The 27,718-nt window shown below is 39.9% G+C and overlaps 1 protein-coding gene across 1 annotated transcript; it reads left to right on the forward strand.

Annotated features, from left to right (window-relative positions):
* Positions 1-27,718, forward strand: CAPZA2 (capping actin protein of muscle Z-line subunit alpha 2; the record flags this gene model as incomplete). The annotated part of the gene is made up of 10 exons (XM_079540320.1): positions 1-39; positions 14,777-14,840; positions 16,159-16,210; positions 16,875-16,938; positions 17,435-17,641; positions 19,071-19,150; positions 20,086-20,164; positions 23,631-23,702; positions 26,437-26,499; positions 27,377-27,718. The coding sequence occupies 10 exons, from the start codon at positions 1-3 to the stop codon at positions 27,515-27,517; spliced, it is 861 nt and encodes a 286-aa protein (XP_079396446.1). The 3' UTR covers positions 27,518-27,718.

A 27,718-nucleotide genomic window follows, 5' to 3' on the forward strand; every position in this document is an offset into this window, starting at 1 on the left:
ATGGCGGACCTGGAGGAGCAGCTCTCAGATGAAGAGAAGGTAGGGATGGGCGGCACGGGGACGCCGCTCCCCGCCGCCGAACCCCGCTCTTCCCCGGCCTTCTGAGTCGACGGGCCGCGAGACCGTCGCCGTTCGGGGCCGCCCCGGTGTCCCGGCCCGTCAGCCGAGGGCTGGAGGAGGGTCCGCGGGCGGGAGGGGGGGCAGGGCCGGCCCGGGGCAGCTCCCGCCGCTCCTTGTAGGGTGCGAGGCGGACGGGAGAGCGGGGCCCGGCGAGGCGGGATCCCGTGTGCGCTGGGGGCGGCGGCGGTCGGGGGACGCTTGGCGGCGAGCCGGGGGTAGAAAAGGCTCCTCCGGCCCTCCCTCCATCTCCGCTTCCCCTTTCCCGGGCCTCCTTTTCTCCCCAGGGATGGGGCCGTACCTCGGCCTGGCCCCCGAGCCGGGGTGCCCTCAGGGAGGAAGGGTGTGGGGCGAGGAAGGCTTTCTCGTTTCTTATTAGGCGGCGGCAACGGAGGGAGGCTGAGGTCGGGGATCAGAGGGTCCGTGCTGTCTGGGAGTGCGTGTGTGTGTGGTCTCTGCTTGTGGCCGTGGGAACTCCTCCGGCTTCAAGCAGGTTTTCATAGGACATTTCTGAAGGAGCAGCGTGTTACAGGAGCTCCGTTACCAGCAATTTGTGCCTTCCCCTCAGAACCAGCTTCATGGCAGCTGCCTGCTCAGCGCTGGGCTGCGATGCTTTGTGTGCATGGCTCACACCTTCACATAGTGCACAGTTTTACGCATTTCTATCCTAAAAAAACACGGACTGTTGTGGCAGCAGAAACTTTGAGGTAACTTAATTGTTGGAGACATCAGAAAAAAGAAATGCTTTAAACTTCTCTGAAGTTAGAAGATGGATGTCCAAAATAAGATAGATTCTCTGTACTTTTGTAGGTTGACAGGGCTGTGTTTCAGGAGCTGGAGAGGCGTTGGTGGGCCAGGATGTTGAGTGCATGTATCTCTAATTTCTGTTCCCAGCCACAGGTTTTGAGATTGGTCCTCTATCTGGTTCACGTTCACATGTGTTATATGTGGCAGTCTGTGACTGTATTCTTTCTAGAATGTACAAGTAACTTTAATCCGCTTGATAGAGTATATGCCTGAACATGCTGAGTCTGCAAGTTAAGATCACAGGGCTGGAGGATGGCTAAACTTAGCAGGAACCTCAGGGTTCACCTGGCCTGAGCAGGTTACCCGTGATCGCATCTAGGCTGCTTCTGAAGATCCCAAAGGAGGAGTAACCTATGCCAGCACTCGGCCAGAAAGAGCAGAAGTGCTAACTTCCTTGTGCCAAACAGAACTTCCTGTTTCAGTTTGTTCTTATTGCCTCTTGTCCTGTCAAATAACGTAAGGTACAGTGATGCTTTCTTCTTACCTCTATGTGAGCTGAGAAGCACTGCCTGTGCTCGAGTGACTGATGAAATTAAGTTCTGAACTCTCTTTTGTCCTTTAATTGCAGTTTTTTTTCTCCAAATTGGTGCAGACTTTCCGGAGGCTCTTCCTGTCTTCTTGTAATTGAATAAAGTCAGCATTTTTCCATTGCAGATTTAAATGGATTCCTGTACCCATTTCAGTCCTTTATAGAATTGATCATTCTACATGATTGGAGTTTTCCAAGCCTGACTGTATATTTATTGGCAACAAAACAAAGATGAATAATGCTGCAAGCTCATGGAAAAGCAAATAAATATCCATGCAGATCTTGTGTTACTTCCAGATTTTAATTTTTCACGGAAGAGGCATGTGAATTAGTTTTCATGAATCTGAACCTCTTAGAAGGTTTACCAGTGTTATATATATCTCCATGCTGAAATAAGCATTCACTGTGTTCAGTGGCTCTCACTAGTGTTTGGAGAAGCTGTTTATGGACTTATATTTGACTCTGACACGTAACTTATTTTAGGTAGCCTTTTAGCAATGCTTTTGAAAGCACTGATATATTTAAGTTGTGCTGTCATTTTACAACAAAAATGCATACTGCTTAAAAACTATAATCATTTTCTGGTGGTATTAAACTGATAAGTTTGTGCACTATGAGTTTTCTAAGTAGAAGATATATTCAGTTTAAAGCATTTGGGGGATCTGAGTTACTGCAAAGTGAAGTGAATAGATTTGCCTTCTACTGAGCCACTAAATGAATGCTGTATAAGGAATGAAATTTAGATGTGCAAATACTTTGTATACATATATATCTTGGACTTAACTTCTTCAGTTTAATTCATTCCTGATGTCTCAACTAACACTTTCTGTGAATGATACAGATTTTTTTTTAAGCTAACATTTATGAAGCTAGACAAGATTTTTCTTAAACATTGAGTTTTAGTGAGCTGAAATAATGCTGCTGGGTAGCACGTGGAAAGCACTTCTCCCTCATCTACCAGGGACTGTAATGTAAAGCCAGAAGGAATGCTGCACGTACAAACATTCATTTTCACAGGGAATAATGATATTGCTTCTTTGTGTAACTTTCTCCCTTTATATGAAACAAAGGGCTTCAAGGGCTGACAGACAGTTGGTGATGCTATGGGAAATTTTGATAGAGATGTGGTATCACTTAATCCCCCACTGTAGCTACAAGTTATTGGATTGTGCTCGGTTTGTGTCTTCCTCTGCGTGCAGGCAGGAACTGTAAGTGCTGCAAAGGCAGAAAGAAGTGCTTAGTTCAGGTAAGGGAGCTCTAAAACCAAGGAAGGAGAAGGCCAATTGTGAGAAAACGTCCTTTCCCTGTTCAGGATGATGTATCATAGGATTGAGTTGGAAGGGACCTTTAAAGGCCATCTAGTCCAACGTCCCCTGCAATGAACAGGGACCACAGCTAGATCAGGTTGCTCAGAGCCCCGTCCAGCCTGGCCTTGAGTGTCTCCAGGGGCAGGGCACCCAGCAGCTCTCTGGGCAGCTGTTGCAGTGCGTCACCACCCTCGTCATAAAAAACTGTTCTTATATCGAGTCCAAATCTCACATTTTTATGTTTGAAACTATTTGCTGTTTTGTCGCAACAGACCCTGCTATAGAGTCTGTCTCTTTTTTTTTTTTTTTTTAAAGCCCCTTTTCAGACACAGGAAGGCGGCTCTCAGGTCTCCAAGAGCCTTCTCTACTCCAGGCTGAACAGCCCCAGCTCTCAGCCTGTCCTCAAAGGGGAGCTGTTCCATCCCATGGATCACTAGGGGCTGTCCAGTACTAAAGACAGCTTCTTTGAGACACAGTGGTTTGTGGTGTTCTGTAGGTCTCTGAAAGTAAAGAATGTTTCAGTTAGGTGGAAAAAGAAAATATTATGTTTATATTTCAGTCTGTAAATAAAAATTAGATGTGAGAAGTGGAAATATTGAAGTCCAGAACTTTTAAGAGAGACAGCAGTGGAAAATCATCACTTTCCTTCACTTCAGTAATTTGTCCTCTGATTAAGTCTTGAATAAAAAAATCTATTTATCCAAGATATTTGAAGTAGGGTTTTTTTTAAGCTCAGTAACCATTTTATGCAGTGTATTTATGTTTCAGTTCCTGTACAAATTGCTCTACCTGTGGCTATGTCAAACTGATAAGCATATATAAGAACGTTTTGGTTTTCTTCTATGAGCTTATTAATGTGTATATACAAACTGCAATTTATGTACATGAATGCAAGCAGTGCTTAACAGAAGGGATTATTTTCATTGTAGAAGATGTATTTGTTAATGTAAATACTTATTAATAAATAGCAGCACACACGAAATAGGGCTGCAACTGTTTGAATCCTAAGGATGTTCTGTAGTCAGTGACTTTTGGTGACTCATCAGGATGTGTTTGCTGTAGGGTTTTTTGTTTTTTTTTTTCTTATTGCAATGTAAACCCCCCCCTCACTACAAAGCACAGGAGTTAAATAGCCGTTGATGTGGAGGTAGCGGGAGAAAACAGAGATGTCTTCAGTGAAGAAAGGGGAGAGCATTGATAGGAAGATAGAGAACACCACGATGTTTTTTAATGCAAAAATAGCTCACATTCTTTGAAATGCTGAGCATGGAAGTGCGTGTGTTGTCAAACATGGGATCAGAAAGGAACCCCGCCTCTTTCAGTAAGGTTATGCCTCAGTGTAGTTCTACTTGTTCAGGGAGGCATATTGAGTAAGGTGGAGTTTAGCAGTCGGCCAACTGGCTGGAGTAAAACAAGACTTCCCTTCTGATGGGGAAATGGTCCCATTTGTGAAAATGAACCTGCTTTGCTACCGCGTATTTCCAGGTGCATTAGATAACTTGACAGCTTTTTGAACTAGGTGTGAAAAGCTGCACAGCTAAGTATAAATATGCTAGCAAAACTGCAGTGAAATTCATAGCAGTTAAGGAAAACTCTTTTCTCTAGTAAATGCTTTGAGATGAAAAGTCTAAACCAGTAAAATGCATTGTCTTGTGTCAAGGCTCTGTATGTCGGCAGCAGAGCTCCCTGTGCAGGGGCAAACCAACCCACCAGCTCAGAAGCATCAGTAGGCTTTTTTTAAAGATAGTTATTCTTTTAAAAATAATCTGATTTTTAAATGCTGATGTTTAGTAAGTCAATTTGTGCTCTAAATCATTTGTTTTGGGAGGGTCTGAAATCTTAACTTTTGGAACTACCCCAAATGAGACTTGGAGACTATAGGAAATGAGGATCAGAACATTTTGGAGTAGAAGCAAGATTTTAATAGTCAGCTATGGATATAATTGCACAATAATCCATAACTGAAAGTGATGTTTTGCAGATATTCTAATGTTCTTTCTTTGTAGTTCATAAATGTATACTTTGTAGTATATTAAAGATGTAGCTTTGCTAATCTGTCTTGCAGGGGAACCTTGTGAGCCCTCCCTCCTGTTCTTGAAGCTCTGAAAGGAACTGGGAATGCTGTAGCGTGTTCTGTGGCTGACTGAGAATCTTCTAATAATTGAATGTGAAAAACACGCAAACAGTGACTGTGTTAGTGTTTGTTTAGTTTAGTGTGTGTTTAAGTTATCACATTGTGGAAACAGTCTCATTGTCAAAGTTAATATTTTTCCATGAGTGAAACAGAACAGATGCTTTGTAGAGGGGGTTGCTTTCCTATAGATGTAAGGTTCAACTTAATGGTTACCATTTGATAAGACTTTGTGACAATTCTTTAATAAGAATGAGGAAGTTGAGAGTGCATCTCAGACTGCTGTGTAATTCTGAACGTGGCAGCCTTCCCAAGGCTTTTTTATGTCCATAGCTGAGGAAGGGAAATGTGTTAGTGTGACTTACAAGAAGATTTTCAAAAATGCATCGCTACTCTTGAGATCAAAGGACAGAATCAAAACTGTAATCGTTTTGTCTGTATGAAAATGTTGAAAAATTGATCACTTACTGTATGTATAACTGCAAATAATGGTTTATTTGTGGAGTGGCAAGCTGGAAGAAACTCCTGGAGGTATCCCAAATGCTGCGTTGTCCAAGCAGGCCAGCTCAGATCATGTTGCTCAGGAACTTGCCCTTTCAGATTTGGGTACCGCTGAGGATGGAGGCTGCACAGTCTGTGGGTAACCTGTTCCAGTGTCTGACAGCATTCACACTCAGAAACTGTTCAGTGACAGTTTCTCATGTGGCAGCTTGTCTGATCCTTATTGTTTATTTTCACTACGTGTCTCTGTGAAGAGGCATGATGCAAAGCAAACTTGCCCGCATTCTAGACAAGTTAAAAACACAACAAAACAACCAACATCTGAGACTTGAAGATGCATACAAATGAAAGCTGTTATTCTAAATCAAAGTGATTTCTAAAACTGCAATTCATATTTTCTTTTGTTATGACCAGTTTGAGGAGACTGGATGCTTCCACGCGTTCTGACCGCATTGTGGACTGCGTATGTATAAGGAGTGCACCATCAGAAGCCTGGCTCCTGCTTCTGTGCTCACACAGCTCTTGTGGAAGCTTGCTACCCAGGGAACCTCACCAGTTACATTTGTAAGGTTAAAAAGAAAATAACCCCAAAATAGAGAAAAGTAGTAGAACAAGTTACTGGCTGATCTATCAGTACTTGAAATGGGAGAGAATGAGTGATCTATGATGTGGTAGATGAAGCTTTCTATTGCTCAGTAGCAGTCATCAACCTACAGTTCTGCTGTGAAATATCATCCTTGTTTGATTTCATTTCTGCAAACCAAAGAGGAATGGTATAAAAATTCTAACCACAGTATATGGCAAATCATTATATTTTTCTCAGACAGAACTGTATTAAACTGAGTTTTAGTTTCTGAAAATGAGGTTTTAAAAAGTTGGAACAGCATAAGCAGAAATGAAAGCAGATTTTTCAGAGCATGGAGTTGCTGTTTCCATTGCTGAGTAACCAGCTTCCAGAATGCAAGGCCCTTCATAACTTGCTTCTTAATTTGACCGAGTGTTGAAACTTCAGAACTGCAGATTAACTTTGAGAGATAATTTTAAGGCACTGTAGTGGCAGGGGTGGATTTGGGTATGGGCAAGGTGGCATCTCAGTCTGGGAGTAGGTGTTTCTCGCAGAGCAAGCTCTGCGCTTCTTCCTTTTTACTCCCCGCTGCTCTTGAATCCAGGCTTGGTATCCTTGGAATAATTAATGTTTAATGATGAGCTTGAACTAATAGGAAGGCTCACTTCAGAACAGTTTTACAGTGGATGAGTATTCTGCACATGTAAATGGAGGATTTGTCACGTTGTGATGCTGCTCTGCAGCAGCTGCTGAGAAAGAGAGGCCTGGTTGCTGGAACTGAGGAGTGCTTGCGTTGGGCTGGCAGAATGGCGTGGTTCTGCTTTGGGGAGGTGGCACTACCAAGTCTTTTGTTAGGTTTGGTTAGCCATGCTGTATGCTTTTAACTTCTCAAACAAAAGTTAAGAGCTTTGCTTTACAATAAGTGTAACATTTCACGGCTGTTTCAATTCTCTAGGAATGAGTCTTGCAAGGGAATGATGAGATTTTTATGGATCAGATAGATATCAAATAAGCATCAGAAAAATACCTTGCTGCTTGCCTTCTAGTGGTTGCGCTGGGTAAGAGCTAGCTGTAAATCTACATCAGATCCTTTGTCAAATCATAGGGGGGTTGGGCTAGCTCCTAGCTGGCTGCCCAACGTGGTGTTTTGTGTGCTGGATTGGTTAAAAATGTTCAGGTTTAATACTATGTTGAAGTGTGCAATACCAAAGAATAAGTTTTGGTGATGTTTTGAAGCATGTTGAGTGCTTTAGAACACAGACGTAATTTCCTGAGAGCAGGACTAGATGCAAATTTATTGGACACACCTCTGTTTTTCAATTTGCTGTTGTCCTCAGAGATTAAAGAGCTGTTAGAAGCATGATGCATGAATAAAAAGCTGGATTTTGTATAAATTCTGAACTTGAAATGTTCTCAATTTTTTCGGCTGTTTTGGTAATTTCCTGGTTGCTCGTATGTGTGAGCTTTCAAGCGCATACCTGGAAAAAGGACTACAGAAAAGTTAAATTGGAGTAAAACCACTGCAGGAATAATGTTCTGCACTACAAGTTTGGGACATGTGGTGCCATCGATAGTTCTGGAATCTCCTTTGTATGTGTGTTGTTTTCCTAGCCTGTTTGTTCTCTAGCTCACTGCTGGCAAGGCGCAGGCTTTCAGAGAAATACAGATGCAGGCAAAAAAAGATACATTCAATTTCCTATAGTTTAATTAGCAGTACTTTTTTTTTGTTCACAGATTTTAGTAACTGATGGTGATAGCTGAAGTTTCAGATGTTCAGATGTTGGTGGTTTAAGGTTTACAAACAAAACATATTTTGCTAAGTTCAGTACTGTTCTAATGTTTCTGAATTAGTGTATAGGAAGTGGGTGACGTTACAGAGTGAAAGCAATCAACATTTTTCAAGATGGTTATTTTTTGTGAAAATAAATTTCATCATCTGAGTCAGTACTTCAGATAGGGCTATTGCTTGAACTGACTACTGCTGACTGCTATCTGAAGTACCTCATTGTCTCATTTTGACTAGGATTTACTTTTTTCACTGCTATTAAGAGCTGGTTGTGTTATGTGCTATTAAATACTTGTGTATTATTTTTAAAAATTCCATTTTTAAGTGAAAGGATTTATCCAATCCAGTATGATATGGCGTTTTTGTCCCCAGGGGCTGACTTAGATTGATACAAGGATCTGTTCCTTTTCTCTTTATTGTTTCAGTTTACAGAATACTTGCTAAATGGATTGAGGAAAATATTTGTTCTACAGATTTAATGCAGCTTCAGGCATCAATATGAAGGAAATGTCTGTTCATTTAAAGCCGTTGATATGGAATGTGCCCCTCCTTTCCTGTGCCACAGAGCCACATTTTTGCTGTTCTCTTTCTCAGCTCTCCCAGAAGAGAAGTGCATTGAATGCCATAGTGCATTTTTTCAGTTGAGGTTGGAAGCAAAGCAGTTGCAAACGTCATTTTCATATTCATCCCCTCCCTGCCACCAAAGGCAGCGAAGCCTTTGCTCCGTGTCTCTGTGAGATGCTGCACATACCAGAATGCTTCTTTGCTATTTGGAATCATATCCACAAATGTGAATTTGTTTTCTTGAGAAGCTGAGGAGATGGTTTGCTGCCCACTCGGGGTAATCCGTTTCTCATGCATGTTCTCAGAGCTTGTCTGCCCCTTTGAAGGCTTATTCATCTCACCAATCTGCTGGCAGTTGCAGCAGTTCTCTGAAATTCTTACAGTGAAGGAATTGATTGCTGTGTTCTTGACACCTTCTAAAGCCATTTTTTGCTTCATCAGTTTGCTTCTCTGAATGCTCACGTAAGTAGACAAGCAGTGCTGATACAAAGGAGTTTGTAGATTGGGTTTGTGGAGCACCCAGGTGAGAGGGGATGGAGATTATTTATTTTGGTGGCAGCAGCACAGCAGATCAGTTTATGCCATTTGCAAAACACCCCCAGATCATTTTTATTTTAAAAGATGTATCATAATTGCTGGTGGAACATTCTGAGGAGTATCCAACCCTGGTATTTAATTAACTGAAGCTAGTGAGTTCCAAGTATGTACCTTTCTAGAGAAAGCCAGTTGCTTTTTTTTGTAGTTGTTTTAAGCATTGAAGGATTCACAATCTCTGAACTCTTCTGATGTTTGCAATACTGACAGCTCATCAGCCATTGTATCTTGTAAGTGATTTCTAAGGTAGCTGATTGACCCTTGGGCTGTATTCCATGATATTCTACATGCATCGGTGCAAAGTGAACTTTACTTGGTACCAGATACCAGAGCATTTTAGTTGTTCATTGGGCAGTGAAGGAGTATCATGAGAAAAACTGCCTTGGATGAACTCAAAACATGAGTTTGAATCAAACTCAGAACTTGATAAAGCTGGCTAAGTCTTCTGCTCAGTCCCACTGTCAGTAGTGCTGATCTCCGACTGACTTGCATGGTTTTGTCTGTGAATGACAGGTTTTTCAGAGGATTGAAACTTCTTCACCTACTTGGAAATCTTAACAGTGTCAGCCTTCCTGCAGCTATGGGCTAGCTGTGAGAAGCCCCCCTAGCTGCCTGTAGATAGAGCTCAGTGGGTCAGGACTAAGCCATTTGCTCAGTTGTCTGCAGAAAGGCTTCCTGAGCCAGCGAGAGCCGTGCCAGAAGGCATGGCAGTGGGCACCAGACTCTTGGGGCCCTTTACTGCTCCTAGAGAAGGAACAAAGAGCTCCCTTCTGCTAAATATGGCGTCTCACCTGCTTGTTTTGCCAAACGTAGATTCACCTGTGAGTATGAGATTTGGTTTTACAGGGAAGTGAAGGCTCTCTCAGGAACATAAAATGCACAATGCGTGGTGCCTTATTCATTCTACAATAATTGCTGTAATTGCTGATAAAGGCGACTGCTCAAGCAAACTCTTTTCCTGTGATCAGCAACAAAGTTGTCATGGCTCTATAGGGTGGGATTGGATTACCAAGGTTTTTTTCTCCCACTCCACTGTTTTTGGTTTTTTTGGGGTTGTTTTTTTTTTTGTTTGTTTGTTTGTTTTTATTGTTTTTTAGAAGATTTTGGTTTAAAAGGGTTTTTAGTATGTACTCACAGTTTCATTGTTATTGCTCTAGAGCAGTAAACTTTAACCTGTTATGAGAGCAGAGGAAGGGCGGGTCTCCCTGCCGCAATGAATCTGCAGCTGAACTTGCAGTAAGTGATGTGCAGGAAGGAATAATGGCAAAGCATGTGGTTTCACAGCATATTGCTTACTGGTGTGTTCTTCCTCTGCAGTGTGGCTGTTCATTGAAGGAACTGTCAGGCTGCCTGACAACTGTAATTCAGATAAGTTAAAGGGGAAAAGATAAAGGGGGAAAAAAAGAAAAGCTGACTAAGGTTGTAATGCCTTTCTTCTTGTCAGGTGTACCCTGGCTGATGGCTGAGAATGAGCATATCTCACAGCAGAGCTGACGCTGTAGCATGGCGTTGTGAGAGCCCTGCGTGTCTGAGCGTGTGTTCATGGCCATATATAGGCACAAGCAGCACAGAAGGTTGGGCTTTTTCAACCAATGTCAGCTTCCGATTTGTCAGAAACAGGAAGAGCGGTTTGGGGGCATTTTAAGTCACTGCATGTAACTTTAAATTCAAACAAAATTCATGGTGGCTCAGTCTGGAAAAGGTGAAGAAGGAGGATCTGTGTGTGTACCTGAGTGATGGTGTGCCTTGGGAGAGATTGGAAACAAAGGCAAAAGGATGAAAGCAAAACACTGTTCAGTAAGTGACTGCTTTGTCCTTGTGTAATCTGAACAAACAGCAAATACTGACATGCCCGAATCTAGGTGCTTGTTTATATAACAACTGCTTCAATCTCTAACAAGACGAAGTAAAGTCTGATAGCCACACTCATTGCATACAACAAAGCTTTCCTTTTCTCCTTCTTTTATCTCGTCAATCTGAATTTTTACCTTAGCTGCAATCATTTTCTACATAGGAATCAAGCTTTTAACTGTTGTGCTGGGCAGTATTTGGTTTCACTTATACTGAGTGATTCAGTCTTGCTGACTCTTACTTACTGATCACAGACTGCATTTCAGTCCGCACTGTGAATTCTGATCTACAAGTGGAAATAAAGCATCTGCAGCAGGGGGTGCTTCTCTTCATAATGCTGAAGAAGTTGTGTTCCCTTACGATGTGTCTATCGCTTGTCCACATTAATCCTCAAAGCTGCAGCAAGTTGCAGAAGCCTTTAGGAAGATGTATTTAGATTGGTTTTCTGCATTCAGTTAATTAAATACAATAAATGTGCACTTAAATGCAAAGAATGATAGTAAAAGCTGCCCACAAGAGTTTTTGGGTTTTTTTTTTTTTGTGAAGCACTGATCATTAGAACTTCTGAAGTTTGCAATTTCTTGCAAGCTGTTTGGAAGACTTCTAACTAAAACAGTGACTGTAAATCTAATCTTGGAAACTACAGCAGGAAAACACTGCTGTGGTGTTTTAGATGATGTTTTGGGAAAAACTAGAGTAACAAGTTGAGACGTATAATGTATTTTCTCAGTTCTGGCTATTTGAGATTTTGAAGGAATGCTCAGTTATAACCTGGATTTTTGCTTCTCGCTGCTGTTCATATGAAGTGCTCGTACTTTATGCCAGCCTGCGTTTCTCTTGAATGAAAAGCGTTTGTCCCTTAGACTTTAAAATGCTGTGTTCCTTGTGTTCTGACTGTGAAATCAGTTCTGATCAAGTTTTAAGGGTCTCGGTGTCTCAAATGACTGGCATTGTTCACAACTGTCATGCATCCCTCTAGGCTTTAATGAAAGCCCTAATTTCCTATCTGTACTGCGTTGCACTTGGTGTTTCTTAGCTTATTGCTGTGTGTTACAAGTAATGTACTTTTGCTGTATCTCTATCCTTTTTTTCTCTTATTATTTGTCTAAATAATTAACTAAACCAGCACTTTTCAGTTGTCTGCTCCAGTGTTGTAACTCGTGCTTTCTGGGGTGGTACCTGAGCCAGTGGTTTCTTGTTGCCAAAAGGGGGAGATGTTGAGCTCGGTGAGGCACGTTGGGAGCACATTTATTTCTCCTTTAGTGTTAGTCTGGCTTTGGAGCACAAAGTGTGCTTTCAGTGTGTCTTTTGGGAAGGACTCTCTGGCAATAGAGAATCCCTAAGTGATCTTCAGTCTTGTGTGTCAGATAAGAATACTGGATAAGTACTGATAATAAGTTAATTTGGTTTAACTACTGAAAAAGAGGTGGGTTAGCTGTAATAGGGCTCCGTTCGCATAGGTGGATTAGCAAAATACAGAGCAGCTGACTGATAGACAGCAGCTTTCTGGCTTCTGCAGTTATGAGTGTACCTTACATGTCTTGATTTGCACGGTGGTGATTATTTAGAAAGTGGTGTCTATGATGAATTGCTGCACTAAAGAAAGTCATACTGAGGAATTTAATTTGCTACTCAGTGTTCGCTGAAAGCAATATCTTGCTTAGTCTGTCCTGAGGAAACGTGTTACTATTGATTTCTTCTGGATAGGTATTATTCATACTACAGCAAATCTGACAATAAGAAGAAAAGCAGTTTGTATTGCTAGCAAAAAAAGAAAAAAAAAGCAAAATCAATGTAGCATTACCAGAGCAGCTGAAAACAAGGTATTACTTGGGTTGCAGTGCAGATTTTCTATATGACGTTGCACATATTTGCAGTTTAAACCACATGGTTATTTCAAGTGCAGTTTGAGCATCTGAGTTTTCCTTTATCTTGCCCCTGACTGCACCGTATGTTTCAGAGCTCAGGCTCTCTGGAGATCTTGCCTCTGAGCATGCCCAGAGCTGGCCCAGCCATGCCCAGGATGAGCAGGCCTGCCTGTGTTCTGGAGTCGAGTCAGAACCTGCGAACTGCCCCCTCATCCAACATGCCTCCATGGCTGCTCCTCGGTGTGAGCCCAAAGTCCAGCCTAATCCCAGGTTCTGGTAATTGGTCGCTTGATTCAAGTGCCCTGGCAGAAGAGCCCAGAGCTCACCTTGCCCTTCTCCATCTGGAGCAGCCCATTAAGGCAGTTCCTTAGCTGGTGTCTGTGCTCTGCATTGGTTTGGTCTGAGCATTGAACTGCAAACAGTACGGGGTGCCCCTGCTCCTGCAGGGCGGTGGAGCAGCGTGCCTTCACTGGGGAGAAGCACCCAGTCTGCTGGCTGGGGTGATCTCTGGCTTATGTGAATGAGATTAAATTCCTGTGTGTCAAAGAAGGCAGTTGGGTTTATCTGGGTGAGTGCTTTAATAAGCTGCCATAAAACAAGGCACTCCCACCTAGCTGCTGTTTCTCTTTCGATGAAAGAGTAAGCCCTGTGGCACTTACCTCAGTATAATGCAAAATATGTGTTTATGTGCAAAGAGGAGTTCTGACGTATGCATTTGAAGCAGCAGATAAAGGCTGTCAGCAATCCAAAACACAGCATTCAATTGAGGCAGCTGAGACCTGGCAGCCTTCTCATTTTACAGAATCATAGGGGTTGGAAGGGACCTCCAGAGACCATCGAGTCCAACCCCCCCGCCAAAGCGGGTTCCCTACAGCAGGTCGCACAAGTAGGTGTCCAGGCAGGTCTTGAACATCTCCAGAGGAGGAGACTCCGCAGCCTCCCTGGGCAGCCATTAGCATTTCCATTAGCAGCTCTGACTTGCACTGAGCAGGAAGCTGCTTGGCAAGTCGTTTGGGGTCTGCTTGAGTTTGAACTCGGCTGATGATGCAGCAGCCATGTGCTTTGTCAGGGCACTCAGAGCTTGAATCACCTCTCATGGAGGTGACTGGAACCTGGCTGAGCACTGGGTTTATTATCAACCTGGACAATAATAGATTCTTACAGGTTGATTCAGGAGCTCATGAAGGCTCAGACAGTTACTTCTTCAGTTTCATATACCTGTAAATGTCTAAGTGTAAAGTGTTTTGTGGTTGTTTAGGTATTTGTCACTAAAGTACGTGCTTCACAGACTTCTTAATTTCAAACAGAAAGACCAAAACAGTGCAGAAGCTGCATCTCCTGGATCTTTATCCCACAGAACTGTAATTGAAGGTGTTAGAAATGGGAAATACTGTTGAAATCGCTAGATTTGAATAGCAATATCATGACAAGGATGAAAGACAGCCTTGAATGCGTCCTCAACTTGGATAGTTGTAAATTAGAAAGAGTAGGAACTCTTGTCAAGTTGGGAATCCACCTTTTGTTTATTTGTTCTGCGTGTTCTTAAGAGCTTAAAGGGGAAAACAAGAATGAAAGGGAGTCAGCAGAGGGACACTGGTAAGGTAAGGTAGTATTTCAGACATCTTCAGGTTGGTTGTTCCATAGAGAAGAAAGCAGCTTTGTGTTCCTTTGGCAAGCACATGTCTGCAGCTGTGCAGTGCAGTAAGCCAGCTCGGGGGGCTGGTCTGCAAAAAAGAAAGGTTACCTTTCTGATTTTGCTCACTGTGCAGTTGTGTAAAGTGCTTGTGCAAGTATAGGTAGAGAAAAAGCCAGGGCAGGCATGCGTACTTTGAGTGGAAGTGCTGACCTCTGCTGTGTTTTGAGTGCAAAAAAGTTATGGTTCTCAGGTGTTTTTCTTTGGGCTGGGGAGTTGTGTTGTTTTGTTTGTTTTTTTTTAACTTCTGTCTCCTGGTTCTGTCACTTGTAGCCATCTCTGTCCTGTTGAGATGGAAATCCATCTTCTGTGTTTCTGAAAAAGGGCAGTGCAGTGTGAATGAACCAATGAAACGGGAATTGTGCATTTTCATGTCTGGTTGTTGAAGTTATCTGGCTTCTCATGATTAATGTGAATAAAAATAATTACAGCTCTATAAAACCACTTATTTTTTGTTTTTTAGGTGCGTATAGCAGCAAAATTCATAATTCATGCTCCTCCTGGGGAATTCAACGAGGTTTTCAATGGTAAGTGTCTTTCTGCTGCGTGCTTTCGTTTAAGGCGTCTGTTCCCAAAAGTGTATTGCTTATTGCTCTCCTGAATCTCATGTAGCTTAGCTTTGTAGAAGCTCACTTGCTGTAAGAACTTTACAATCCTGATTCTATAGCATGGCATACAAGCTTTGCAGTCATAAGGCAGCTTGGAGCTTAAATGCAATAGTGAGAACTTACCATTTCTCTTTGTGATGTGAAAATGAGCCTGCTTTCTGTTTCTGTTCAACCATGGTTTAATAGTTGTGTTCTTTTACAAGGCATACACTCCTACTTCAGCAATTTACAATTATATTTTTCAATAGAAATCAAACTAACTCAAATTAAAATGTCTCTTTGAGTATAATTTTGAATAGTTAGCCTTGAATGTACAAAGGGATACTGTGTACAGTGTGGAAAGGGTATTAATCCCCTGCAAATATTTTTAACCCTTAAGTTATGGCATCCTACATTTTACTGATATGTAGGTAAGCTGTAAGGAGACTTGAAATTAGTTTCCCTCTGCTATTAATTCCTAAGCTTTATCTAAGATGTTATTTTTCTTCAAAACTTGTTGTATTTGTTCTGTGCCAATGTGTGTGGACGTACACAAAGTGTAAGAAGGCATACACTGGTAGCTGTAGCCTACAGTAACTCAGATGCTCTTTAGATAAGGAAGTAAGGTGAGTACACTAAACTTCTAATGAGTGACAGGAGCTTAAATTTGTTAAGGAATGTAATGAGAAGTATTTTGTTCTTCAGTTAAACTGTGAGCAGGTAATTAATACCTGAACATAGCTTGTAGTGTACTTGTGAAATAAACTGCTGGTGAGCAGAGATCTCTGAAAGCAAATACAGTTTCTTCTTGCAGTGCTGCTAAAACTGCTATTAAGCCAGTTTGTAGTTACAGCTCTCTGCACATTAACGCAGCTGCATGCTTGGTGATGACACACAACACATTTGATCGTAGATGTCTAGCCAAAGACTTGAATGTCAGAGTACTAAGGATCAAAAGCATTTACATGCAATTCAGAATTACTTCTTTTGACAAATTCCATGAGCTGTTACACAGCCTACAGGGTATGGCTTGTATCTTCTTAACCAGATTGCATTGGAAGGAATCCCATTTCAGTAGGGCTTTTCTCATTTAGTTCAGTCAAAATTAGAAAATCTGAAGCAATGGATTTTTCTGCCTACTTATGTAAATGGTATATATAAAGCTTTAATTGTTTTGAATAGTTTGTTGCCATTTGCCATGTGACTGGAAAAATCTTTGAATTAAGTATACTTCTATGTTATAAACGTTTCCTTTCAGATGTTCGGTTGCTGCTTAATAATGACAATCTTCTCAGGGAAGGAGCAGCCCAGTAAGTACCAGCTGCTGTGTACTCAGTTGCATAAAAATCAGTTCTGTAAGGCTTCCCCTGGCAGTAAGTGATTTGTTGCAAACGGTGCTTTTGCAAATAAAACCCTGTGGTGAGCGTTGTGTGTCTTTGATTAAGATGCAACGTTTTGGCAGCGAAGAAATCAGTGTTGTATGCTGATCAATTAGAACAGCTGCATTTGAAATGGGAGACCTGGATTTTGGAATTTGTCTCTGCATTTTTGTATTTTGTTTACTGTTTATTAGTAAATGCTGCAGACAGTAGGCTTGTAGAAGTAGGGAAGACCCTACTTTTATATGAAGACATTATGCCTACTGTATTTCATGCCAGATTTAATTTCCTCTGTAAGAGTAGAGATGTCTAATTGAATAGGAAGGAACTCAGTGGAATTTACATTTTCTGTTCTTTCGCTTCCTGTGGGTGTCCATACGAGGTGACTTTTGAATGTGAATCATAGTGTGATGATTGGAATAGCAGTATCAGTGCCGAGCGAATCAAGGTGAGCCCGTATTTTAGGGCCTGCTGAATAATGAGGCAGTAATAATTTTTTTTTATTATCCAGATTATTAGCTATTGTCTTAAGTCTCTTACTAAGGAAAAAAGATTGTGCCTGATGCAGGTTTTTGGTGTTTTTTCCCTCTTGTAGTGCATTTGCACAGTACAACTTGGACCAGTTTACTCCAGTAAAAATTGACGGTTACGATGAGCAGGTAAGAATACAGTGACATTCCTTACATTTTTAAAGATGTTCTGGTATTGGAACATAGCTTGGAAAGCAAAGGAAAGGAAATACATCTTCTCTACTAAAATATAGATGTTATGGCCCACCAGTGGTACCAGTTTAGTAAGTTAATCAGATAGAGCATCTAAAGAGCTTGCCATTTCATTCTGTGTTATTGCCTGGCATTCTGATTTGGAGCTGTAGGAGCTGTTTACCTGTAGTACTTGAAGTCATTATAGACAATAGAGAAGAACTTCTGATTGCCTTTTGTTTCAGTAAGAGGGTAGTAATCTGGATTTTGATTCTGTGTCAGTGCTTCCTTTTAGCTTCTTCCTCCCTTGATGCACATGCACATGTTTAAAATGTGACTCTTTGAGGAATCTTCAGTTAAGTGTGCACTGAAATGCACAATTGTACAATTTGGCCTGATATTTTTTCCTTCTTGATTTTATGCTAAAACAATTAACTGAAATTTCATAATACAGGTTTTGATAACGGAACATGGTGATTTGGGAAATGGAAAATTTTTGGATCCCAAGAACAAGATTTCTTTTAAATTTGATCACTTAAGAAAGGAGGCTACAGATCCTAGACCCCATGAAGTTGAAAATGCCATAGAATCCTGGAGAAATTCAGTTGAAACAGCAATGAAGGCGTATGTGAAAGAACACTACCCGAATGGCGTATGCACGGTAAGTACTAAGCTATCTAACCACTGAACTATTGGTGTAGCATAGAATGAAAAATAAAGTAAAAATGCTCTCATTAGTGCTGTCGTCCTTTACTATATTCTATGAAAAGCATGAGGAAAAACAGAAGAGTACCACCAGTGGCACTGCTGTAGGTATTATACGTGACTCTGAAGATGAGATTTTCTGCTTCAGGAATGTGTCTGTTTAAAACTTATGATGCCTTATCTTAGTTTGGTTTCTGTGAATATCTGCAAATTAAATTCCTAGCATCAAGTCAATAAAAAAGTTATGTAAATTCATGGTAAATTTTATTCCACTTCCATATGTGTGGATTTTATCTCCTATAGGTAAAATTTTAAATGAAATTGCAACTAACTTGGTGAACCAGGAGCATAGTTGGTTTCAACTGTGAAGAATTAATCTTCACAGGGGTTTGTTACGGAGATCAGGCAAAGCTTCAGATGTTTAATATTTCAGCAACTACCAACAGATAGTTACTATGGGTTATATTTCTACTTCAATCCTTTCATAGAAAAGGCTTGAGACCTTCTGTAGATATCTGCAGATTGGCCTCATTGATCCTGGATACCTGATAGATTACTTAAAACGAAATAAATAAACAAATATTGCATGAGATACAGATATCTGCCATTTGGCTTACTGACAAAACGGTCAGTAAAGCAAACTATCACTCATCCTATATGTAAAAATGTGTAATATGAAAATATATAAAAATTCTTACCACCAGCATCACTGGGTTCTGCAGCTTCTTGAAATAAAACTCTAGACTTAAGTAGCATTTGATTTGCTGTGACTGTTATAAGTTTGGCAAGCTGATCTGTGGATAGCTGTCCTGGGCTTTGTATTAACCTGATGGAAAACTAATCTAGTAAAGAAAAGAATATTCATTTGCTGATTTAACGTGATGAATTGGATTCCTGTGTAAGTCAAATGAGTGCCCAAGTTTCTATAAAGGAAAGCAGATTGCACTTTCAACAAGAGAACTTCTGTATTGTTTGTTTATTTGTTTTTAGGGAGCACAGCAAAGCAGAGAACTAAAGCTACCTTTTTATCACGTCAGCAATAATCTATAAAGGCTTGAATCACTTTTTAATTAAAGAGTAACTGGTGTCTGAAACTCTTGTAGCAATGACTGCCATGACAGTTTGTATGCTTGAAGTTTCTGGTTGAAAAAAAAAAAAAAAAAAAACCAACAATGAAAGCCTTTGCAGGTTATAATACTCAACCTCTAGATTTTGTAATCTTTTCTAATTTTTAGTATATAATCATATTTTATGTGCTGAGTATTATATAAGAATCATACTGATTGTAAAATAGAATTTTACATTGGAATATGTACTGGGACTGGATATCTTGTTTGAACAAGATAGCTGAAATGCTAACTCTGCTTTTTTCATTTCTAACTAAGGTATATGGTAAAACAATTGATGGACAGCAAACCATTATTGCATGCATAGAGAGCCATCAGTTCCAAGCAAAAAATTTTTGGTAAGTTTTTGTACAAATACAGTGAAATACAGTGCATTGAACAACTGCACTGTTGGCATCACACTGATTATCCTAACGTCAGACAAGTGCATGTACACCATTCATGTTTCCCTACCAAGCTTTTCTACCTGTACTACAGAAATCATTGAGTGCTCTGGAATTTACACCTAGCTGTAGGAGAACTGGATCTCAGAGTATTGAAACTTTCTTCTTTAAGTGCAGACAAAGCGGGAATCGAAGACGTGGCCGCAGTACCACCCTAACACAGCTTTACTGAACTAACCTTCTAACCCACTAACCTCCTAGCTAGAATGAACGTGTCTGACTTACAGGGAAGAAATCAGGTGAAACTACAGTCTCCCCATACTGCTATTCAGTGTTTGAAACTCCTTTAAGGACTTATGCAAGATTACTGAATTTGTTTCTACTGGATGGGAACAAGTTACTCTGGAACAGAAATTGTAGAAGAGCTGAAAGATTTAGTTAGAGTTTCAGCACTAGCAGGCAGTCTTGCTACTTTAAGGTTCCTTTTGTTCTGTTTTTTGATAGCCTGCACTGAAGTAAATTTGGCTGATCCAGCAAATTTTCCAGGTCCTGGAAAGAAAAAAAAGATTGGTTATATGTGTATACTAATAAAGAAGGAAAGAACACTAAAGCCTTTAGATATTTTCAGAAGCTAAGTCCTGTTGTTAAAAGCTCCTTACTAATAGGTGTCCTTGGTCTTCGTCCAAGTCTTGGATAAGTATTCCAGGAAACTGTTTTTCTCATGACTGGCTATGGGCTGAATATTTATGATTTGAAAGACATTGTGCACGTGTAGTTCCACTGGGTATTTTGTTCTTTTCTTCTGATTGACAGTTGTATATTTTGTTGTTTTTTTTTCCCCTTAACTTATGAGCTGAAATCTGCTTGTTTTTAATTTTTATTTTTGAAAGGAATGGCCGCTGGAGGTCAGAATGGAAGTTTACAATCTCCCCTTCAACCACTCAAGTGGCTGGCATCTTGAAAATTCAGGTATGTTTATCCTAAACTGTCCTGATGAATGAAGTATCCAGTTATCAGAAGAGACTTAGCCAATGTGTTTAAATATTTCGAGAGAACTGGGGAGCCCAGGAAGCCAAAGAGAGAGAGCAGTTTAATTAAGTGTTAGCCACTTGGCTGCGTGTTTGCCTGATTCTTGCAAATACTGTAGCGATTCTGTGGACTTCAGAAGATGTGTTCATCTTGGATGGGCATATACCTATTTCAGTTTTGTACCTGTTTCCTGTACAGTGAGCCAGTAGAAACTTGAATTCCATGTTAGACGGAGAAGCTTCTTGAGGGTAGTCCCTTTCTGAAGGAGGGGTTTTTTCTTCTTAAGTGACAGTAGCTTTTTTTTCACGTTACTCACCTTGTTGTTTAGAAAGATAGGAACCTTTGGTTTGAGTCACTCTATTATCTGAAATTTTTGAATTTAGATCTTTTTCATTAAGAATTCTCCCTTTCTGCTGGCTCTAAGGCATTCAGAAATATGTTTTCCAAGCAGGAATGCAGGATTCTTGAAACAAGAGCAAGTCTGACTGTCATATGGTAGGCAGGCAAACTTGGCTTTCTGGATTGGTTCCCTGGAATGTGTACACATATTTTGCAGGAGGTTATTTAAACAGTTTTAGGATCAGGGACTAGGATTTTACTGCAGCCTGCCTTTCAGTGTAGGAGGGCTTTTTGGTTCATTTGGGTTTTTTTGCTGTTTTTTTTTCTTTTACTAGATGTGAGCCAAGTTCCCTCTTTCTGCACCCTCAGTAACTTTTGCCTCTGACCTTACTGCTCAGTGACTTGATTTCAGAAGGAAGATGCACCAAAATATTCTCAGTGTGAGGCTTAGTATGTTCTTCTGGGTTGTGGTAGCTGTGTTCAGACCTACCCAAGCAGGGGCCCGAGTCTGGTTTCCCACTTGGGGTCAATGTTCTGTAAGCTAGAATGATATTCAGTGTGGACAATTGTTACTATGTTGTTACATCAAAATGGTCATAGTAAGCACTCTAAGTAACTTCTAGACCTGCTGAGACTTTGGAAGAATCCAAATAAACTATCATTTAAATCTGTCTTGCAACAAAACACTCCTTTTGTCCACAGCATTCACTTCAGGTTAAATGTCTAGGAGATTTTCCAGAACAAGCAGGCAATTATCTCATTCTGGGAAATCTGCGAGCAAACAGCTGTGTGATGCTTAGCTGCCTGCTGGATTAAATGACAACAGAAAGTAGCCTGAACAGGGAATTGAGTTAAATGTGCATCTCAAGCTGATTTTGTCCTTTATGACTATCTTGTATAATTAATCAAGACATTATTTCTGTTTATTAAAGTGCATGTTTTGGGAAGCAATTAAAGGTTTGAGCTTTTTGCTTGCTTAGGGCATTCCTATTTCACTAGGGAATGCTGAATTCTGTTTCAAAGTTTTAGAAATTTTTGTTAAATTTCTGCAATGGATATAGAAGTACCTTGAGTGCTTTAGTTTAAGGAGTGAAGCAGGCTTCTGGATTATAAACTTACCGTGACTTTAGTCGACTGGGGAACCTTTATGACAACAATACTGCCATTGCCTTGGTTCTGATAAGATCTTTCCTAAGTACCTTGGGGGAAATTCCAGCACCACCTGTGTTCTGGTGTCTTATTTACTGTTAAGGTCGCATATATGATCTTTTTTTTTTTTTTTCTTGTTCTATTAATACATTCCAATATAGGGGAGCCTTAACTGTCTTAACCTCTTTCAGTTTTGATTTTATTTTAGTTACACAAGGTGAATACTGTGCAACAGCAGTCTTTTACTAAAACTTAAGTCCCTTTGGTGCTTGACGTGCCCCAGTTGTGCATGGGAAATAATTGATAAGTGTGTTGGTTACTGATTTTATCTGTTAGATTATCTGTTATTCTCATCCCTCCTTAGTTAACGTTTCCAAGAGGTTCTGTTCATAAACATCATCCTTCTTGTAGTCTTCTGAACCCAGAGGTAGCATTCTAGAAGGGTGTCAGCAGTGAGGTATAGTACAGAACAGTTAATTCTCATATTTCACTTGACGTAAGAAATCTCAGGATGAGATTTGACTTTTCATCCCTGTTAAATCCCTGTTAGGTCTGGATGTTTGCTAAGAATATAACTTGGCGAGGCAGGTATTTGTGCTGATATGGGCTTTAGGGCACAGGGGAGATTTGAGCCCTCTCCAATGGATCGTGGCAGAGAAGGCCAGATTATACCTCACTGGGTTCTCTTGTTTCATTGGAAGGGCTCATAGTTTTGCACTGAGTAAGCACTTCTCACCTCTGAGGAACTGGATTGAAAAAGGCTGATAGAAGTTTCAGCCTGTGATGTTTGATTTGAAAATAAGCTAATCTTGTACTTAGGATATGTTTTGTTGGAAAACAAGAACTTGTGAGCAAAATAAGACGCAGTGAGTCTTATGAACTAATAATTTCTTACAGGAAATGCTTCTTGTGCTTAGGCGTAGCTGTCTTGCTATGTCATGTTCTCTCTTTGTGTAAAAGTGAGGGCCTCTTGCATATGTCATGATCATAATGTATATGAAATCATAGTATTTATTCACCATTCAAATGTGCATTAATAACCACATTCAAGTGTTATCTTGCTTAGTAGGGTGCAGCATCAATGCTTCTATTTCTCATACCATCAGTTACAGTGATTGTGTTGACTTGATAAAAAATTATAGAAATATCTTTAAAGATACCTGTTTAAATGTCAGAGTTCCATAACTCTTTTGCATCAGTTAATGTAAATGATTACACATATAATGTAAATGATTACACATAATTTCATATATGCTTCTGATTTTTCAAGTTCTCTGATAGTTGCATTAGAACCTGAATGTTTTCAGATCCTTCTCTCCTTCCCAACTGAATTTAGAACTAAAGTTAGCTTGAGTAGAGTTCTACCACTTACCTCCTCCTGCAGGATGCGCAAGGAAGCTGTTTGTAGATTTAACATTTCAAATGTAAATAAATTTCATTCTGCCTTACTATCTTTGTCAAACTTTGTGCTGAATTGCTCCTTTGCCTGCATGTATACATGGTTTTGTTTTGAGCTGTACCTAACAGAGGGAGATATCAAAAACAGGCAGGTGAAGAAAGGGGAGCTTAATGTTGCATGATTCCTGGCACACAGTTTGAGCAAAGCTGGAAAGAAAGGGACTTCAGTGTATCCTGAAGTCTTGCCAAAGCTGTTCTCATGTTAAATGTTAAAGTTACCACTTAAAGAAATTTTAGTGAAGTTATCACATTAAGTAGCAAGTTTTCTACTTCTTGTTAATCAAAGCCTAAACTTGTTTGCGTGAAATAGTTCTTGAGGCAATCAACACCAAACTGTTCTAAATTTAGTGGCTTCTTCAGTGTTGTCTTTCTAAAACTATGTAATTTCTACGACGTTTTGATCTTCATGTATGATGACATTCTGTGACACCTAATGAGGTTTTCGTCTAATTTTCTGTAGGTTCACTATTATGAAGATGGTAATGTTCAGCTTGTGAGCCATAAAGACATACAGGATTCTCTAACAGTGTCTGTAAGTGGACTTTAGAGACGTTTACGTGTACACTGAAGTGATTGATTTAAAAACAGAAGCTAGCTTAAAAAATTACTTAGAAATGTGAGGGCTAGTTTTCTTTCCTGTGTGAATGAGAATGAATATTCTAATCTGTGAATATTCTATATGTAATATTTTCTACTTCTACATTACAACTACATCTAATAATTTTAAATTACTACAATTACATGTAGTTAATGTTAATTTAAAAATGTTTTGATTAAACATGTGCTTGCATGTGGCTTATATAAGCTAAATTCACTTTGTAGTTTTAATCAGCTTGCTGTCTTGTCTTTCTACACCTGTGTTGTATTTAAATTTCGGTATGCAGAGTGTTTTATAGATTTAATTTTTGAGTATGAAGAAGGTTTGAGTTATAATAATCCACTTTATTAGTGCAGCTTCTAGGAGATCACCTGTAGTACTGCTTTGTTTGTGGCAACGTAACTGGTATGCTAAGAACTAGGAAGCAGATGCTGGCAGTTGAGAAGCAGCAGTGAGTACTTTTCCTCCATTTCCTCCCAGTCTGTAACTGGTGCTTTCAGCATCGTGGCTTCCGTACAAAAACCTCTTTCAGAGATGCTTCAGCTTGAGAAGTATTAACACTTGTGGAGTTTAAAGTTTTCTTTCCAATACTTGTAGCAATGAGGAGCACGGGGTTGAAATAAAAGATTGGAAATAGTAGCAGATGTTCTTTAGGAGTTGGTATTATTGCAAAATGAACTGCTGCTTTTGAAGTTACAGTCTTCCTGCTTTCTGGAGGTGATATATACAGGTGGTAAGATTTCATCCTGGGGTGTTCCTTAAAAAATTTAAGCCAGAGAAGTTAAACTGGTAAAGTGAGATTTTAAGCATGAATATTAGAAGTATTTTAAAGATAAAGACTAGTAGTGACCCGATGGGTCTCAAAATCTGAGTTCATCAATAGAGAACATTGTTCATTAATATAAAGCAAGGCTTGTTGGCTTTTCAGATGCAATAGCAGCATAGAGAATGGCAGACTGTAGTGCCAAGAGATAACACTTCTGTAGCTGTAGATATAAAATTACTTTTCACCCCCTAAGCAAAGAGATCTGTTCAGTCTTTCATTCAACTAAGAGATGTTTCAGGAGGAACTGTCTGGAAGAAGGTCTCATTTCAATAGCTTTTGCTTCTCTTTCTATTGGAAGTAACTTAATCCTGTTCTGCAATTTAGAAGACCAAAGAGTAGAAAAACATCTTTTCATAACCTTCCTGCCTCCTAGTAGAACAAAAGCAAGTATGCTGCTGGTTACCAATTTCTAGCCATGGCTAAAGCCTTCAGAGCGCATAGAGGTTCTTATCTCACACAGGCAGAAGGGTAGAAAAAAAGGAGCCCTAATGACTTCTTTTTTTTGTTGTTTGGCAAAGAAGTGATTTTGTACCAGCAATGGGCACAGGTGAAAGAAGTGAAGTAAAAAGTTGTCTTGTTGCTGGAACTATGAATAATTGTAGTGAGGGTTGCTTTTTTTCCCTAGTTTTATTCTGAGCCTTTGAAATCATTGTCACGGTTCGCTGAAAAGTCAAAGCCCTTTCGTCCTGCAGTCTTCTGCTTGCTCTCTAGCACCTTCATCTCTTTCTGCTGTGTTCAGGAGCACTTTCACAGCTGCTACATGCGTTTTCTCTGAAACTCTGAAGCAGTTCTAGTTGAGCCTGCCATAGCTTTTCTCCAGCCATGCAGTCCAGCCTTACTCTTTTACTAGCACTTCTGTCGCCAGTGGCAATTAAGCTCAAAGAACTAAACCTGGGTAGGCACAAGGGATTGCACATTCTACCTTTCCACTGCTGCTGCAGATGTCCCTTCAGGAATGTCACCAAGACCCAAGTCGGAGGTTTCTAAATTTTTAAACACTCCCTTCCTTCCTAACACCTCTTTCAAGCACTTTAGCTAATTTGCCTTCAAATTGACTGAAGGGTCGTTGTTTATTTTTAAAACAAGAATTTACATGCTTAAGGATGAGGCATCAAAACACTGCTATCAATGATGATGAATTTTGGAAATTGAGTTGTTGCACCCTCATTTTTGTAATGTTTACTTGAGTGTTTTTTTAAAGACTGCATATAATTTGTGTTTCCTGCCTCTGCTGAGTTGCCTGATTTAGAATACTTGGAGATGAATCTTTGTTGTTGCTGTTGTTTGTTTGTAGTTTGTGTATTTTTTGTTTAGCAGATGTTCTTTAAGTTGTACTGGAGATGAAATGTTGATAGTGTTAAAACAAGCAGTGTATTGATGTTTAGAGGTGTGTGTATTTTCATACTTACAAATGTTGTTCTTTCCTTATATCTTTTTATCAAAACAGAGCTTTTAATCAAGGCATTTTAATGAGCTCTGCAGTTATTGTTATGCTTGTTCCAGTTGAAATGCTCTAATTTCTTCACATCATTTCCTACCACAATTAAATCTAGCTTGACTCATGTAAATAAACCAGTACTGCTGTGTACTTAGTTGATTTGTTTCCTCATAATTTTAGTTTGTGCTCTGAACTCGCACGACTAATGAAGATGTAACAAGAAAGGATGTGGCGTATATCTGTTGGATGAGTGTTGAGTTCAGTTGTGTTTTAGTCACTAAATGGTAACATGTTCTCATGGAGTCTTCTGCAATCTCTCATGATAGTGGAACAAACAAAATGTAAGTAGTCTTCACAGAGCCATGCAGTACCTCCAGTCTGACTCAAACGCTCTCTTTGTCTAGAATGAAGCCCAGACGGCGAAGGAATTTATAAAAATTGTGGAGGCTGCGGAAAATGAGTATCAGGTGGGTTGGATAAAAACACCACAGCCATAATCAAACATTATCATGTATTTAACCAGAGCTACTGTTCTGCAATTAGCGACCTTGATGCTAAGATTATGTCATTTCAAGCAAGTAGATTGCGTGCTGCTGTTAAATGTACCTTCCCTTTCCAAACCTTTTGGTGATTGCACTCGCCTACATAATAATAGTGTAAGTCATTTGTTGAGAGCAGAAGATGAATCTCTGAGGTCCCTACTGTGTTTAAATATCAGCGGTTCTCATCCCTTTCATCCCAAGTGCATTTCTTAAGTGGAATTTTTGTACAGATTTTGTTTGGAGGAGGCTCTCTTACACAGCTTTGCTGAATATGACTGTAAGCATTATGCATTTTGAGTTAGTCATTTTGAAGTTAGAGAAGTACAGCTGCTCTAGATGCCCTTTGTAGAAGTGGTTTCATGTTCATTTAGGTCTTTAACACAAGGTTTCAGACACCTTGTTCAGTCAGCTTGGAAAGAAATACTCATTAGTAAAATTGTGCTAAGTATCATATGCATTCTGTTTAAGTCATGCTGTGATGTTGACTGACTCAGCCATCCCCCAGAAATAACAGTGGGAGACTTTGGTGTGTGCACTTAATGATGTATGAGCTAATTCTGATCAACATTTCATTCATGTTGCTGAGTAACCGCACTGAGGGTTGCTGAGTCCCCTGGCCTAGAACCAGGTTTATTGCATCTGTTGAACTGTCTTTGAATAGTTTCAATCTAGGAGAAACATATTTTATTCATAAAATATTTCAGTGTATTAAGCCTCTAACAGGCTAGTCAGTCATTTAACTTTCTATGTAGCATCTTTGTTCTGTTTTTCATGCATCTTTGTATGACTTTGTGTTTAACAGACTGCAATCAGCGAGAATTACCAGACTATGTCGGACACTACGTTCAAGGCCTTACGTCGGCAGTTGCCAGTTACCCGCACCAAGATTGACTGGAACAAGATTCTTAGCTATAAGATTGGAAAAGAGATGCAGAATGCTTAAAATGAACGTTGCATGACTGGATCATTTTAGTGTCCTTGTATAAAATTTAAAAAAAAAAAAAAAAATACAAAAGGTATTTGGAACTGTCAAATCACCCAGTCAGCATGGGCTTTTGCCATTGAAAATCACTGTAAGTAGTTTGGTTAGAGCACAAAGCTTAGCTAATTGATCTTTTTTTTCCTTTTTCTTTCTCTTCAAAGG

The sequence above is a fragment of the Tetrao urogallus genome (genome assembly GCF_951394365.1).
Source record: "Tetrao urogallus genome assembly, chromosome: 1".
In the NCBI taxonomy this organism is placed as follows: Eukaryota; Metazoa; Chordata; class Aves; order Galliformes; family Phasianidae; genus Tetrao; species Tetrao urogallus.